The sequence below is a fragment of the Gadus chalcogrammus genome, chromosome 1 (genome assembly GCF_026213295.1).
Source record: "Gadus chalcogrammus isolate NIFS_2021 chromosome 1, NIFS_Gcha_1.0, whole genome shotgun sequence".
Taxonomy (NCBI): domain Eukaryota; kingdom Metazoa; phylum Chordata; class Actinopteri; order Gadiformes; family Gadidae; genus Gadus; species Gadus chalcogrammus.
The window spans coordinates 21,730,867-21,747,726 of record NC_079412.1 but is presented as its reverse complement, the minus strand read 5'-3'; the positions used below and the strand labels follow the sequence as shown (position 1 = coordinate 21,747,726).

The 16,860-nt window shown below is 47.4% G+C and overlaps 1 protein-coding gene across 1 annotated transcript in view; it reads left to right on the top strand.

Moving 5' to 3' along the window:
- The window catches only part of kcnd1 (potassium voltage-gated channel, Shal-related subfamily, member 1), a 23,545-nt gene extending 8,297 nt beyond the window's left edge, over nucleotides 1-15,248 (top strand). The window contains exons 5-9 of the mRNA XM_056601746.1: nucleotides 9,327-9,489; nucleotides 9,928-10,011; nucleotides 12,564-12,659; nucleotides 13,860-14,104; nucleotides 15,044-15,248. Coding sequence (XP_056457721.1) covers nucleotides 9,327-9,489; nucleotides 9,928-10,011; nucleotides 12,564-12,659; nucleotides 13,860-14,104; nucleotides 15,044-15,248 — 793 coding nt within the window. The remainder of the gene's footprint in view (nucleotides 1-9,326; nucleotides 9,490-9,927; nucleotides 10,012-12,563; nucleotides 12,660-13,859; nucleotides 14,105-15,043) is intronic.
- The last annotated feature ends 1,612 nt before the right edge of the window (nucleotides 15,249-16,860 follow it).

The window sequence follows — 16,860 nt, the reverse complement described above, 5'->3', positions numbered from 1 at the left end:
TTTCCGCCGCGTTGAGGGATTCTCTGGAACAGATGTTTGTTCTCTCTGTGATACAAGGCTGGCCAAACGAGGCGTCACACTTCAACCTGAACCAATCCTTTGATTGGATATGGAGGCCTTATGGTAACACTGTTTCATATAAGATGTCATTGTAACATTTCAACTGGTGTATACATGTGTTTGTGAGTGTGTGTGTGTGTGTGTGTCTGTGTAAGTGAGTGCGAACGCACAATGAATATGATCATAAACACTTACTTAGTAACACCTAACAAAAAGGGTACATTAATAAACCTTTAATTTGCACTAATAAGCATTAATAACTTAGTTAACTAATGTTCAATAATCATTTTCTAATGGTGTTCGTGTTTACTAATGCTGTTCATGTTAACCAAGGTATCGATGTTAACATTCATGTATCGGGGTTAGGGTTAAAGGTTGTATCAGCCATGTTGGGTGACGTCACTTCTGTTGGTGTTTGAAGCGAGATCCCAAACAAACAGAGCCAGCACGCCCCTCCCTTCCGTGTTTCGTGCATCCAGTAAAAACGATCATGAACGCAGCGCAAAACCCCACGACACCCACCCCTTGTCGGTGATTGTTTGGAATACTATTTATTTTGGTTTTGAGTGGTTGGTAGTACCATTGGTTTTTGTGTACAATCTCGGAGCATTGGCTGCCCTACAGAGACGCATTTTTTTGACGGCCTGCTTATGGGGCGGGCTGTAGCGGATCGTGAGGAAAGATCAGATGGATGTGATCATATATGTTTCGGCCTAGCATCCCTGATACAACCTTTAACCCTAACCAACTAACCCTAACCTATCCTTACTGCATTAACTAATGCTAATTTATGGTTCATCGTGATGAACACTCTTCTCCTCAGTTCCTTCTCATCCTCCCTCATTTTCTACTTCCTCTTTAACCCCCCCTGTTCTCCTCCTCCCCCCTCCTCCTCCCCCCCTCCTCCTCCCCCCCTCTCGGCCTCCCTCTGGGTGAGTCACTGTCTGTATATAGGAGGGCTGTCCCAGTCACCTCTTCCATTAGAGCTTTTCAAAAGAGGAAGCTTTCTAAATGGATTCTCTGCTGCACAACCTCCATCACCCTACATCTCTCCCCTCCACCCCCATCTCCCTCATCTCACCCCCTATCCCTCACTCCTCCCTTCTCTCCCCTCCAACCCCATCTCTTATCTCTCACCCCCTATCCCTCACTCCCCCTCTTCTCTCCCCTCCGCCACCTCGCTGTCCTCTCACCCCCTATCCCTCTCTCCTCCCTTCTCTCCCCTCCACCACCTCGCTGTCCTCTCACCCCCTATCCCTCTCTCCTCCCTTCTCTCTCCTCCCTTCTCTCCCCTCCACCCACATCTCTCCCCACCGACCCCATCGCCCTCCTCTCCCCCCCTTGCCCCCTCTCCTCTCCTCTCCTCTCCTCTCCTCTGCTCTTCTCTCTCCCCCTACCCCTCTTGTTTATCTCCTCTCCTTTCCGTCCTCTAAATATCTTCTTCCATGGTATTGTGTGTCTCTGGCGCGCCTGCGAGTCTGCCTAGATATAGACACCTCCTCACAACTCCTCACACCCCCTCGCACCCCCCCCCCCACACCTCCTCACAACTCCTCACACTGTTCTCTCTGAGGAGCAGTAGGTCCATAGACAAAGACTCGTGGACTAGGGCTGGTTCTATGTGGGCTGTTTCTTTGTGGACTAGGGCTGGCTCTATGTTGTCTAGAGCTGGCTCCATGTTGTCTAGAGCTGGCTCCATGTTGCCTAGAGCTGGCTCTATGTTGACTAGAGCTGGCTCTATGTTGACTAGAGCTGTCTCTTCGTTGACTTGAGCTGGCTCTACGTTGACAAGAGCTGGCTCTACGTTGACAAGAGCTGGCTCTACGTTGACTAGAGCTGGCTCTACGTTGACTAGAGCTGGCTCTACGTTGACTAGAGCTGGCTCTACGTTGACTAGAGCTGGCTCTACGTTGACTAGAGGTGGCTCTATGTTGACTAGAGCTGGCTCTATGTTGACTAGAGCTGGCTCTATGTTGACCAGGGCCGTGGTTCGGCCCGGGCTCAGGTGGAAGCCAGGACTGTGGCTGCTGAGGCCGGACTGAGGAGAGAGAGCTGTGGTCTGACTGCAGGGCCCAGTGCTCTGCAGGGGAGCACTTTGCCCCGCGCATTATTTATAAGCAGTGCACAGCCAGAGAGCTGCTCCTCACACTGCTGCACTCGCTTAATGTTTTAATAGGCGGTGTTTAAGAGTCTGCAGGAGCACTGAGAAGAGATAGAGTGGTGGATAAAGAGGGACATGGAGGAGGAGGAGGAGGAGTGGTGAATAGGGAGGGACATGGAGGAGGAGGAGGAGGAGGAGGAGGAGGAGGAGTGGTGGATAGGGAGGGACATGGAGGAGGAGGAGGAGGAGGAGGAGGAGGAGGAGGAGTGGTGGATAGGGAGGGACATGGAGGAGGAGGAGTGGTGGATAGGGAGGGACATGGAGGAGGAGGAGGAGGAGGAGGAGGAGGAGGAGGAGGAGGAGGAGGAGGAGGAGGAGGAGGAGGAGGAGGAGTGGTGGATAGGGAGGGACATGGAGGAGGAGGAGTGGTGGATAGGGAGGGACATGGAGGAGGAGGAGGAGGAGGAGGAGGAGGAGGAGGAGGAGGAGGAGGAGGAGTGGTGGATAGGGAGGGACATGGAGGAGGAGGAGGAGGAGGAGGAGGAGGAGGAGGAGGAGGTGATGTGTCTCGTGATGGTCTAGTCACGGGTCAGGTGGTCTCCTGACGGGTCAGGTGGTCTACTGAGGGGTCAGGTGATCTAGTCACGGGTCAGGTGGTCTCCTGACGGGTCAGGTGGTCTACTGAGGGGTCAGGTGATCTAGACATGGGTCAGGTGGTCTACTGACGGGTCAGGTGGTCTACTGAGGGGTCAGGTGATCTAGACATGGGTCAGGTGGTCTACTGACGGGTCAGGTGGTCTACTGAGGGGTCAGGTGATCTAGACATGGGTCAGGTGGTCTACTGACGGGTCAGGTGATCTAGACATGGGTCAGGTGGTCTACTGACGGGTCAGGTGGTCTACTGACGGGTCAGGTGATCTAGACACGGGTCAGGTGGTCTCCTGACGGGTCAGGTGGTCTACTGAGGGGTCAGGTGATCTAGACATGGGTCATGTGGTCTAGTGATGGGTCAGGTGGTCTACTGAGGGGTCAGGTGGTCTAGTGATGGGTCAGGTGGTCTACTGAGGGGTCAGGTGATCTAGACATGGGTCAGGTGGTCTAGTGACGGGTCAGGTGGTCTAGTGATGGGTCAGGTGATCTAGACATGGGTCAGGTGGTCTAGTGATGGGTCAGGTGGTCTACTGAGGGGTCAGGTGATCTAGACATGGGTCAGGTGGTCTAGTGACGGGTCAGGTGGTCTACTGAGGGGTCAGGTGATCTAGTGATGGGTCAGGTATCTGCTTGTGGCTCTCAGCCTCTCGAAACAGTGGATCTCATAATCTGTTAGAGGATATATTATGATAGTTTCTATGATATATGATATCAGTGAGGGTATATATGATACATATTATATTATACTTGATGATATTACCGGTACATTGTATTCTAATGTATTCTATTATGCTGTTCGGATATGATATGATTTGTTCTATTGTGGACCCAGCAGAAGGCTCCTGTGTGTGAGTGCTTCTCCAGCATGGGGGCCCAAACCCCTAACCCTGTCGTGTCGTTTCGGTTCACTGGGTGTGTGGCTGGATGTGTGTGTGTGCATGAATGCTTGACGGAGTGCGTGTCTGTGTCTGTATAGTTGTGTGTGTATTGATCAGTTGTCAGTAGCCTGTGTGTGTTTGAGAGTTAGAGAGAGAGAGAGATTCATTGTGGTTGTACTGGGTGGCTCCCAGTAGAACCAGTAGAAGCCTCACTAAAGAACGCCACCTGCGATCAGCAGAGTCAACAAAGTGTTTTTGTCTCTAAAAGGGGGACCTCTTTCAGTCATAGAGATAAAAGGGCATAGGTAACCATGTTGACGATCATTCAAGTCAAACTTCCATGTAAAACAAAACACAGACACTTATCTGACCCGTCGGGCTGGTCAGTGTTACCGCTAATTGTTATGATCAAAGTTCTTCTTTCTAGTATTGACATCAGGAGAATTAATTATTGAATTGAACATTTTGATCGTTACCAGTGGGATATTATGGCGTTTCTATTGTTATGTAATTAATTTGCTGTCCTGAACATTGCTCTTGCTGCTCTTGAACTATAAATAATTTCTAATATACATATTTTAAATATAGTAAAGCAGGAAGAGTGCTGTGTAGGAGAGCAGGAAAGCTAGAGTGAGGCACATAGCTGCTCAAAAGAGGGAAAAAAGCACTAGTACAGGCAATGGCAAAAAAAGCACAAGTAATGTGCTTTGGTGGGTGGACTTGAGATGCGGGGGTGGCTATTGTACGTCACCTATTTTTGTTTTTCTTATTGATAGGACTGCTTCATATAGTAGGTCTGATCATCACTGACAGGCTTTCATGTGTCACTTAAACCGATTTTTTTCTTGAAAAACGCTGCATGATTCATAGGAAGGGGTCTGGGCATGTGCATTGCTCATTTTCTTTATTTTTTAGGCTATCGCCAGCTTGCACCACTGCGTGTTAGTGAACCTGAAGGTGTTTAGTAGTTAAAGGGACAGTTTAGCGAACCTAAAGGTATGTAGTCGTTAAAGGTACAGTAACAGTGAACTGCAGTGGAAGTGTCTTAGAGCAGAAGGTTTTGTTGTTTTCCAGACTCTGACATCCCGTCAGGCAGAAGTCCCACCAGATAGCATCTTAAAATAACCTTTCCTCTCCAAAAATAGACTACACTACTGTCTGTCTGTCTGTCTGTCTGTCCCTCTGTCTGCCCGCTTGTTTGTCTGTCTATCTGCCTGAGAGAGAGACAGATGGAGCGCAAGAGAAAGAAGAGACAGACAGAGTAAGGGATCCGGGTTTATGAGAACAAGGGATGAGACGGAGGAAGAGTGAACATGAAACTACCATCCCTCGTCTTGCAACTTTTATAATCACTCTATCAATAAAATATTAGAGTAAGACAGGGGTACTAGGGAGAGGAGGTAGAGGGAGGTAGAGATGAAGAGGGAGAGAGAAAGAGAGGCATAGAGGGAGAGATAGAGAGGCATATAGGGGGAGAAAGAGAGGCATAGAGGGAGAGAAAGAGAGGCATAGAGGGAGAGATAGAGAGGCATAGAGGGAGAGATAGAGAAGCATATAGGGGGAGAAAGAGAGGCATAGAGGGAGAGATAGAGAGGCATAGAGGGAGAGAAAGAGAGGCATAGAGGGAGAGATAGAGAGGCATATAGGGAGAGATAGAGAGGCATATAGGGAGAGAAAGAGAGGCATAGAGGGAGAGATAGAGAGGCATATAGGGGGAGAAAGAGAGGCATAGAGGGAGAGATAGAGAGGCATATAGGGGGAGAAAGAGAGGCATAGAGGGAGAGATAGAGAGGCATATAGGGGGAGAAAGAGAGGCATAGAGGGAGAGATAGAGAGGCATAGAGGGAGAGAAAGAGAGGCATAGAGGGAGAGATAGAGAGGCATATAGGGGGAGAAAGAGAGGCATAGAGGGAGAGATAGAGATGCATAGAGGGAGCGATAGAGAGGCATGGAGGTAGAGAGGGAGAGAGAGAGGCCTAGGCTCTCTCCTTCTTTCTCTCCCTCTCTTTCTCCCTCTCTCTCTCTATCTCCACTTTCATCTTGCCCTCTCTCTCCCTTCCCGCCCTCCAGCCTAAACTAATTATGATTGGCTGTCTGTGGTTCAATTAAGTTGTGATTGGTTAGCTGGCCTGCAGGAGGCAACCGATAAGATCAGTCTGACCTCTGGATTGGCTGACTCAGCCCTAATGGACTCCTATCACACACTATCCGCTCAGATCAGGCATAAGGAGCTCAGAGCCCAGATGCCTCCATCCTCTCTTGTCTAGTAACTTCGCTCTCTTCCTCAGTCAGAGAGGCTGTCAAAAAAACGGTTACCGTGACAACAATATGGAGACATTGGTGATGTGAGGGAGGTTGGCATCGGCTTAAAGAACAGACGTCACCTCAACACTTTATCATCCCTTATTCTCTCTCTATTTCTCTCATTTTATTCATTCTTCGATATTCACGGAGCTCATTACTCGTAACATTAGATATTGTTCACTACTATCATAACTACTCATATTATTTATTTGATAATGGTTGTATTTTTTATAAGAGTACAAGAGTTATAATGCCGTGTATCAATTGCACATATCTTGTATATTAAGATATGTGAGGGGGTGTGTGAGAGAAATGCTTTTGGGAAGGAGGTTTATTTTTAGAGCTGACCCCTCCACTCCTTCTCTCATCCTCCAGCTCCTCCTTTCCTCTTCATTACACTCTGACCTCTGTGTCCTCCTCCTCCTCCTCCTCCTCCTCCTCCTCCTCTCCGGCTCTTCTCTCCCGGCCCTTCTCCTCATCTCATTATCTGTCCTCCTTCTACTCCCTCCTCCGTCATATCATTTCCTCCTCTCTTCTTTCCTCCTCTCCTCTTTTCCTCTCCTCCCGGCCTCAGCTCCCTCCTATCTCCTCTCCTATCTCTCTCCTTGCTCCTCTCTCCTCTTCTCCCCTCTCCTCTCTCCTTCCTTTGATTCCTTATCTGATCGTATCTTATGATTAGATGATCTGAACTGCTCAGAGAGTGAATCAGAGAAGAGACAGTGAATGAGAGGAGAAATCAGAGAGGAGAAGACAGTGAATGAGAGGAGGCATCAGAGAGGAGAAGACAGTGAATGAGAGGAGAAATCAGAGAGGAGAAGACAGTGAATGAGAGGAGGCATCAGAGAGGAGACAGAGTGAATGAGAGGAGAAATCAGAGAGGAGAAGACAGTGAATGAGAGGGGAAATCAGAGAGGAGAAGACAGTGAATGAGAGGAGAAATCAGAGAGGAGAAGACAGTGAATGAGAGGAGAAATCGAGAGGAGAAGACAGTGAATGAGAGGAGAAATCAGAGAGGAGAAGACAGTGAATGAGGAGAGAAATCAGAGAGGAGAAGACAGTGAATGAGAGGAGAAATCAGAGAGGAGAAGACAGTGAATGAGAGGAGAAATCAGAGAGGAGAAGACAGTGAATGAGAGGAGAAATCAGAGAGGAGAAGACAGTGAATGAGAGGAGAAATCAGAGAGGAGAAGACAGTGAATGAGAGGAGAAATCAGAGAGGAGAAGACAGTGAATGAGAGGAGAAATCAGAGAGGAGAAGACAGTGAATGAGAGGAGAAATCAGAGAGGAGAAGACAGTGAATGAGAGGAGAAAATCAGAGAGGAGAAGACAGTGAATGAGAGGAGAAATCAGAGAGGAGAAGACAGTGAATGAGAAGAGAAATCAGAGAGGAGAAGACAGTGAATGAGAAGAGAAATCAGAGAGGAGAAGACAGTGAATGAGAGGAGAAATCAGAGAGGAGAAGACAGTGAATGAGAGGAGAAATCAGAGAGGAGAAGACAGTGAATGAGAGGAGAAATCAGAGAGGAGAAGACAGTGAATGAGAGGAGGCAGGGAGGAGAGGAGCCAGAGTGAATGAGAGGAGAAATCAGAGAGGAGAAGACAGTGAATGAGAGGAGGCAGGGAGGAGAGGAGCCAGAGTGAATGAGAGGAGGCATCAGAGAGGAGAAGACAGTGAATGAGAGGAGGCAGGGAGGAGAGGAGGGTTAGGGGGATGAGTGGAGGAGAGAGGGGAGCAGGAGGAGAGGAGAGAGGGAGGATGTCAAAGTAGAGGAGAAGAGAGGAAAGCAGAGGAGGAGGAGGAGGAGCCTGTGTGTGTTTCGGGTCAGGGCAGCCATCCAGACAAACCAGCTACAAAACGACTAGTGCCGCCGTTTATTATTTACACACTCACGGTCAGAGGAAGGAGCACCCCCTGCTGGCCCTCCAACACCTCTAGAATCACCATAGTCCTGGTGCTGGGTCAGGGAAGTCTAGAGGTCAGGGTAGTAGTCATGAGGTCTCAGGGCCCTCCTGTAGCTGCTAGTCCTCATGTAGCTGCTAGCCCTCATGTATGCTAGTCCTCATTTAGCTGCTAGTCCTCATGTATCTGCTAGTCATCCTGTAGCTGCTAGTCCTCATGTCGCTGCTATTCCTCATGTCGCTGCTAGTCCTCATGTAGCTGCTAGTCCTCCTGTAGCTGCTAGTCCTCCTGTAGCTGCTAGCCCTCATGTAGCTGCTAGTCCTCATGTAGCTGCTAGTCCTCATGTATCTGCTAGTCATCCTGTAGCTGCTAGTCCTCATGTCGCTACTAGTCCTCATGTCGCTGCTAGTCCTCATGTAGCTGCTAGTCCTCCTGTAGCTGCTAGTCCTCCTGTAGCTGCTAGCCCTCCTGTAGCTGCTAGCCTCATGTAGCTGCTAGTCCTCCTGTAGCTGCTAGCCCTCATGTAGCTGCTAGTCCTCCTGTAGCTGCTAGTCCTCGTGTAGCTACTAGTCCTCATGTAGCTGCTAGCCCTTATGTAGCTGCTCGTCCTCCTGTAGCTGGCCAGTAAAACCAATATTTTTGCAGCAAACTCATTGAGCTGTGTAGGCGGAGCAGGGAGACAGATATGAGATCTGTTGGAGAGGATGCGAGTGGTTTAACCACCAGAAGCTAAACATAGAAGAGTTATATTCTTGGTCATCTAGGATGTTGTGGTGAATGTATTTTGTGTTGTGATATATTGTGATGATATCACTGCAGCCAGCTAAACTCAATGCACATCCCTTGTACTGCCTGAATCACCTATATCCCACGCCATCTGTGTGTGTGTGTGTGTGTGTGTGTGTGTGTGTGTGTGTGTGTGTGTGTGTGTGTGTGTGTGTGTGTGTGTGTTTGTGTGTGTGTGTGTGTGTGTGTGTGTGTGTGTGTGTGTTTATGATAGGGTGCTTGATGATGCAGATAAATTGTCTGTATTTTAAATAATAAATAGGCAGGTTTTAGTTCCACTTCCATGGGTGTTCAGAACAGTGGAACTGAACCCCTGCTTTCAGTTCCAACACTGTGATTACACACATTATCATTCTATTGGGACAGATCTTAGTCAGAACCTTGGCAACAATACAACAATGTATTAGGTGTTTTACATTAGTATACCATTATTTGTTGACGTAAAGGTTTTCTGTATTTAACATTTCGATTTTTTTATTCCACAAAATGTGCACTTTTTCTAGTTGCCAGCAGCCAATGCTACTTTAATAGTCATCTATTGATCAGATGAACCGAAAATAGTCTCCATGGTTATGTGATAGGAAGTGAAGCTTCTCAGTCACAGGAAGTGATGATCATGTGTGTTTGGGTGTCTGTTCCCGCCAGCTACGGGGACATGGTTCCCAACACCATCGCTGGGAAGATCTTCGGCTCCATCTGCTCTCTGAGCGGAGTGCTGGTGATCGCTCTGCCTGTCCCCGTCATCGTGTCCAACTTCAGCCGCATTTACCACCAGAACCAGAGGGCAGACAAGATGAGGGCCCAGCAGGTACACACACACACACACACACACACACACACACACACACACACGTACGCACGCACGCACGCACGCACGCACGCACGCACGCACGCACGCACGCACGCACGCACGCACGCACGCACGCACACACACACACACACACACACACCCACACACACACACACACACACACACAGACACACACAAACACACCCCACGCACACACACACACACACACACACAACACACACACACACACACACACACACACACACACACACACACACACACACACACACACACACACACACACACACACACCAACCACTGTTGATATAAATGTTTTATATACTGTGTAGTACTAGTACTAGTATTGATATGAATTTGTATATATACTGTGGAGTACTGTATAGAGTACAAGTATTGACTGACTAGTGTGTGTGTGTGTGTGTGTGTGTCTCACAGAAAGTGCGCATGGCTAGGATCCGGATGGCCAAGAAAGGAACGGCCAACGCCTTCCTGCAGTTCAAAGAGGACGGGGGACTGGGGGTGAGTCCAGACGTACCTCAGTGTCCATGTGTGACCGTTCTCCTTCAACACTGTGACAGTGGCTCTACAGCCTTTGAGGTCTTCGGGTCGCGGCGTTGAAGGGGGATTGGAGCAGAAAGCTCTCCCTGGAAACAGGGCCCTCTTAAGCTCTAGTGAACACACAGGCTTTGAACGTACAATCCTTCAGATGAGCCGGAAAAACTAAAAGGTTGCTCGGACAGAGCTGTTACACTAGAGCTGTTCACGAGCATACCGGCTAGACCAAACGGCATGTATAACTAAGCACCCTGTCAGGATAGGTTTGCTGATGGATAGAGCAGCTAGGTGAGCTCCTACAGGTGAGAGCCCGTATCAGGATGAGATGGTCATTTAGAAAGGCTGGGTCAGTTGTCTTATCAATTGAGGAGTTACAAAACCAAATACAGAAATATCCGATGAATTATATCAGCAAACAATTTAAGTAATATTTCAATGTAAAAAGGCACACAAAAAGCTGGATATGATATGTCCAATCAGAAATGTCTATCCACATATAGAAGCCCACAACAGATGTATTTCTGTATCGTGAGCTATGCGACACTTGTTTCCTAGAACTCATTACATGCTAAAGACTAGTTTGTTGCCAAGACTACGTAGATGGCTGCCCCGGGTGTTGGTATTCTGGGATAGTTAATAACCGTGGTTACCGTGGTGATGGGCAGATTAGGAGGGAGGGGGTCATTAAAACATCACTTATAGATGAAGCCATGTGAATCCAACAGTTTTATCTCTCTTTAACACCTTTACATTATGTAAACTGCATTGTTCTGTGCGCTAGTATTTGTATTGCATATAATGGTAAGAGAAGGCTATACAGTTGTAGTAATTTCAGAAAAGACTCCATGTATTTATCCTGTATTACTATTGTAGTACTATTGTTTCAATACTGTGTAGTGACTCATAGAACAGCTAGATGGTTCTACTGTTCTCATAGAACAGCTAGATGGTTCTACTGTTCTCATAGAACAACTAGATGGTTCTACTGTTCTCATAGATCAGCTAGATGTGTCTACTCTCCTCAAACAACAGCTAGATGGTTCTTCTAGATGTTTCTGAAGTCTGAATCCTGAAGAACAGAGCCCTCAGGATGCAGGATCAAGTCTAGCGTGGATTTAAATCTTTATCTGGAAATGACTTCATGCTGCCTGTGGGGATGGGCGAGAGGAAACACACACAGATAGAAAGAGATATTGTTACATCCTTAATCCCTCCATCCGCCCTGAACACAAGACCAGGGCTGGATGGATTTAGAGATGAATTATAAAGAGGAGCATGATGGACCAAGAGAGGAGGAGGAGGAGGAGGAGGAGGAGGAGGCGAGAGGAGGAGTGGTGGATGATTAAACCATGGAGGAGAGAGAGAGCATGGAGGAGAGAGAGATATGGTTAGGGTGTGGTAAGAGGGTGTTCCCTGAGGCCCAGAGTGGCTGAATGCAGCAGAGTAATGGTTTTCTAATGTAATGACTTGACATCCTTGTCCCTGAGTCGGTTGCCTCCTCAAGCTTCGGTTCCAAAGGATCTTGTGTTCAACACCTTCCACCTCTGTTCTGCTCTCCCGAGGCTGACGCCCATGTTATATTAGCATTCCATTACGCTAGAGTTAGCCTTAGCATCAGAGCCTCTGATCAGGTGCTCCAGGAACAAGAGGTCTTCTTGTGGTGTAGGATTTACTTGTAGAGACAGGGCACTGAAGAGCCGACGGGTAGGAAGAGAGAGAGAGCATAAGGGCACCGGACGAGGTCCACCGCTTCCATCGGTAGGGCCCAACACAAAGCTAGTTCAAAGAACGATCACCCTGGGGATACATATGTACGTATACATATGTATGTATAAACGTCTCTATGTGTGTGTAGGTATATAATATACATGTATACACATCTCTATTTGTGTATATATACAGATATACATATGGCTCTATATGTGTATATGTATATGTTTATACATATGTATATATGTGTGTATATATATATACATACATATACTTGCTATATGTGTGTATGTATATATATACATGGATATATTTCTCTATATGTACACTATGTGTGTATATTCGTGTTATCACGACTCTCTATGTGTGTATGTGTATATATTCATGTACTCCCGTCTCTATATGTGTGTATATATATATATATATATAGATGTAATCAGGTCTCTATGTGTGCGTGTGTATATTTTCATGTAATCATTCTTTATATTTGTGTGTATGTATTCATGTGATCATGTCTACGTGGGTGTTTTTATATATTCATGTAATTACATATGTGGGTGTATATTCATGTAGTCACGTCTGTATGTGTGTGTGTGTAGATATTCAAGTGATCACTTCTCTATGTGTGCGTGTGTGTATTCATGTGATCACTTCTCTATGTGTGTGTGTGTGTGTGTGTGTATTCATGTGATCACTTCTTTATGTGTGTGCGTGTGTGTATTCATGTGATCACTTCTCTATGTGTGTGTGTATGTTGTGTGTGTATTCATGTGATCACTTCTCTATGTGTGTGTGTGTGTGTGTAGGATCCAGACAGCAACAGCAGCGCTCTGTGTCTAAAGAACAGATCAGCCTTCGAAAACCAACACCACCACCTACTGCACTGTCTGGAGAAGACCACTGTAAGATACACACACACTACACACTACACACACACACACACACTACACACATTACACACTAAACCTACACTATACACACATTACACACTACACACAATACACACTAAACACACTAAACACAAACCATAAACACTACACACTAAACACACACTATACACACATTACACACTAAACCTACACTTTACACACATTACACATTTACACACACGCTATACACACATTACACACTAAACGCTAAACACACACACGATACACACACTACACATACACACACACACTATACACACATTACACATATACACACACACACACACACACTATACCCACATTACACACTAAACGCTAAACACACACACACGATACACACACTACACGCTAAACACACTACACACTACACAATCACAGACACACACACACACACACACACACACACACACACACACTTTACACTATACACACACTACATTACACACTACATTACACGCTATACACACACACTTAACACACACTACACACACACTATAAATACACTACACACACACTATACATACACTACACACACACACACACACACTGCACACACTACACAAACACTACACACACTACACACTGAAACTATACACACACTACACACTTTATACACTAATCACACACATGCTACACAAAAGCTTTACACACACTACACACTATACACACATTATGCAAAACAATATAAAGACACTATTATACACACACTACACACTATGCACACACACACACACACACTATACACACATTACACACTACAACTATACACAAACTATACACACACGACACCCTACACACACACACACACACACACACACAAACACACACCGAACACACACTATACACACTACACACTCTGCATTCACACCATACACACACTATGCAACAACTACAGACTATACAGAAACTACACACTCAACACTCACTATACCCACTACACATTATACACACACTAAACACAAACTATACCCGTCACACACATTATACACACTAAACACACAGGATGCAGTATACACACTAAACAAACACTTTACGCACACTAAACAAACAGTATACAGTATACACACTACACAATCTGCACACACTAAACACACTATACAGGAAACACACTATACACACACTTAACACACAGTATACAGTTTACTAAGCACACGGGTGACCTCTGACCCTCAGAACCACGAGTTCACGGATGAGATGGCGTACAGCGAGATGTGTCTGACGGAGTCGGTGGGCTACCGCACCAGCCGCAGCACCTCCCTGTCCAGCCAGCAGGGGGCGCTGAACAACGGCTGCTGCCCCCGCAGAGCCCGGCGCAGAGCTGCCATGCGATTGGCCAACTCCACCGTGTCGGTCAGCCGGGGGAGTGTCCAGGAACTGGACACATTTCCTGTCAAGTCAACCAACCTACCGCAACAAACGTAAGGTCAACAGATAGAGGGATGGATGGATGATGTAGGGATGATGTAGGGATGATGTAGGGATGATGTAGGGATGATGGAGGGATGATGTAGGGATGATGTAGGGATGATGTAGGGATGGATGATGGAGGGATGATGTAGGGATGATGGAGGGATGATGTAGGGATGATGTAGGGATGATGTAGGGATGATGTAGGGATGGATGATGGAGGGATGATGTAGGGATGATGTAGGGATGATGTAGGGATGGATGATGGAGGGATGATGTAGGGATGATGGAGGGATGATGTAGGGATGATGTAGGGATGATGATGTAGGGATGATGTAGGGATGATGATGTAGGGATGATGATGTAGGGATGATGTAGGGATGATGATGTAGGGATGATGGAGGGATGATGTAGGGATGATGTAGGGATGATGATGTAGGGATGATGTAGGGATGATGGAGGGATGATGTAGGGATGATGTAGGGATGATGATGTAGGGATGATGTAGGGATGATGTAGGGATGATGGAGGGATGATGGAGGGATGATGATGTAGGGATGATGGAGGGATGATGATGTAGGGATGATGATGTAGGGATGATGTAGGGATGATGTAGGGATGATGGAGGGATGATGTAGGGATGATGGAGGGATGATGTAGGGATGATGATGTAGGGATGGATGATGGAGGGATGATGTAGGGATGATGTAGGGATGATGTAGGGATGATGGAGGGATGATGGAGGGATGATGTAGGGATGATGATGTAGGGATGATGTAGGGATGATGGAGGGATGATGGAGGGATGATGGAGGGATGATGTAGGGATTATGGAGGGATGATGGATGATGTAGAGATGGATGACGCCGGGATGGATGCTTGATAGATGATGAATGGATGATGGAGGGGATGAATGATGAACATAAGTGTTCATCTCTCCCTCTCTCCCAGTCGCTCCAGTCTGAACGCCCGGGCGGTGGACATCAAGTTGAACTGCAGCGATCGAGACTACACGGCGGCCATCATCAGCATCCCCACGCCCCCCTCCAACACGCCGGACGAGAGCCCGCCCTCCTCCCCCGCCATCCCGGGCATCCTGCGCAACACGCGGGCCACCGCCTACCTGCAGGACGCCGTCAAGATCTCCTCCTTATAGCCCCCCAGCCGCATGAACGCCCCCCCCCCCCCCCCCCCCCCAGCGCAAGCTATGAACTCTGGGAAATACAGCTTTATCTCCACACACACACACACACACACACACACACACACACACACACACACACACACACACACACACACACACACACACACACACACACACACACACACACACACACACACAACCCATGACCTCTGAACCCAGTGTGACCCTGTAAAGAGGCGGCCCCAGGTGAGCTGTAGGGGCGGAGCTCCGCCATGATGCTGATTTAGAGGTTGAGACCAGTCGCTGGTCACCTCCTCCTGTACCTGTCGCTGGTCACCTCCTCCTGTACCTGTCGCTGGTCACCTCCTCCTGTACCTGTAGAGGAGGAGCAGTCGCTGTCCCCTCCTCCTGTACCTGCAGAGGAGGAGGTGACCAGCGACTGTTCCTTCCCCTGTACCTGCAGTTGGTGTTTAACAGACAGTGAATACAGTGGGTGTGGTTCACAGACAGTGGATACAGTGGGTGTGGTTAACAGACAGTGGATACAGTGGGTGTGGTTAAAAGACAGTGAATACAGTGGGTGTGGTTCAAAGACAGTGGATACAGTGGGTGTGGTTAACAGAGAAGTGGATACAGTGGGTGTGGTTCAAAGACAGTGGATACAGTGGGTGTGGTTCAAAGACAGTGGATAGAGTGGGTGTGGTTAAAAGACAGTGAATAGAGTAGGTGTGGTTAAAAGACAGTGGATACAGTTGGTGTTCAACAGGCAGTGAATACAGTGGGTGTGGTTAAAAGACAGTGAATAAAGTTGCTGTGGTTAACAGACAGTGAATACAGTGGGTGTGTTAAACAGACAGTGAATACAGTTCCATATACATAATGTAAAGTACAATACAGAATACAAAGCCATATTAGCAGACTGGACCCTGTGATGATGTCATGATGGTCTTCAAACCTCAGCTCGGTAGGTCAAAGGTCAACCCTAATTTACCAGTTCTAATCTTGCAGCAAGGACGCCGGTTCAATTCCTTCAAAGACTGGTCCTTGCTTTCCTCAGGCCTGCTCAGTAACTAAACCCTCTGATCTGAACGCTGGACTCGTTGTGGACTACCAAGAAGAGCTGCTCAGGAACCAAACCCTCTGATCTGACTCACCCAAGAAGGAAGCCACTCAACGATCAAGGGAGCCCTGATCGATCTGATCCTATGTGGTTGATCTAGGACCTCTTCTTGGACATCAGGTATCACGGTATCTACTGGTCTATGATCTGTTAGGCAGGTCTGCCGTTGGTCGTGGTTGACTTATATATGCAATATCATCATCATGACTCCAACATCGTCCAAGTATACTGTTCAGAGTTAACTGGTGCAGGGGAGGTTCGGTACCGCTGGTCTTATGAACACGATGTCCTGGAGGGGTTTAGGAGCAGGTAGGGTTAGTGATCTATGATAGGAAGGCAGGGTCATGATGTCCTGGACAGCTCACTGCCCTTCCTCTGGCCTGAGCTGCTCGGCAGGAATATCATATTTCATAATTTGGTTGATCACCTCAGAGTGAGTGAAGAGGAAAATGTCCCTTGGGATTCGAAACAGGCCGGCGGGCAGACTGTAACATATTTTGTAAC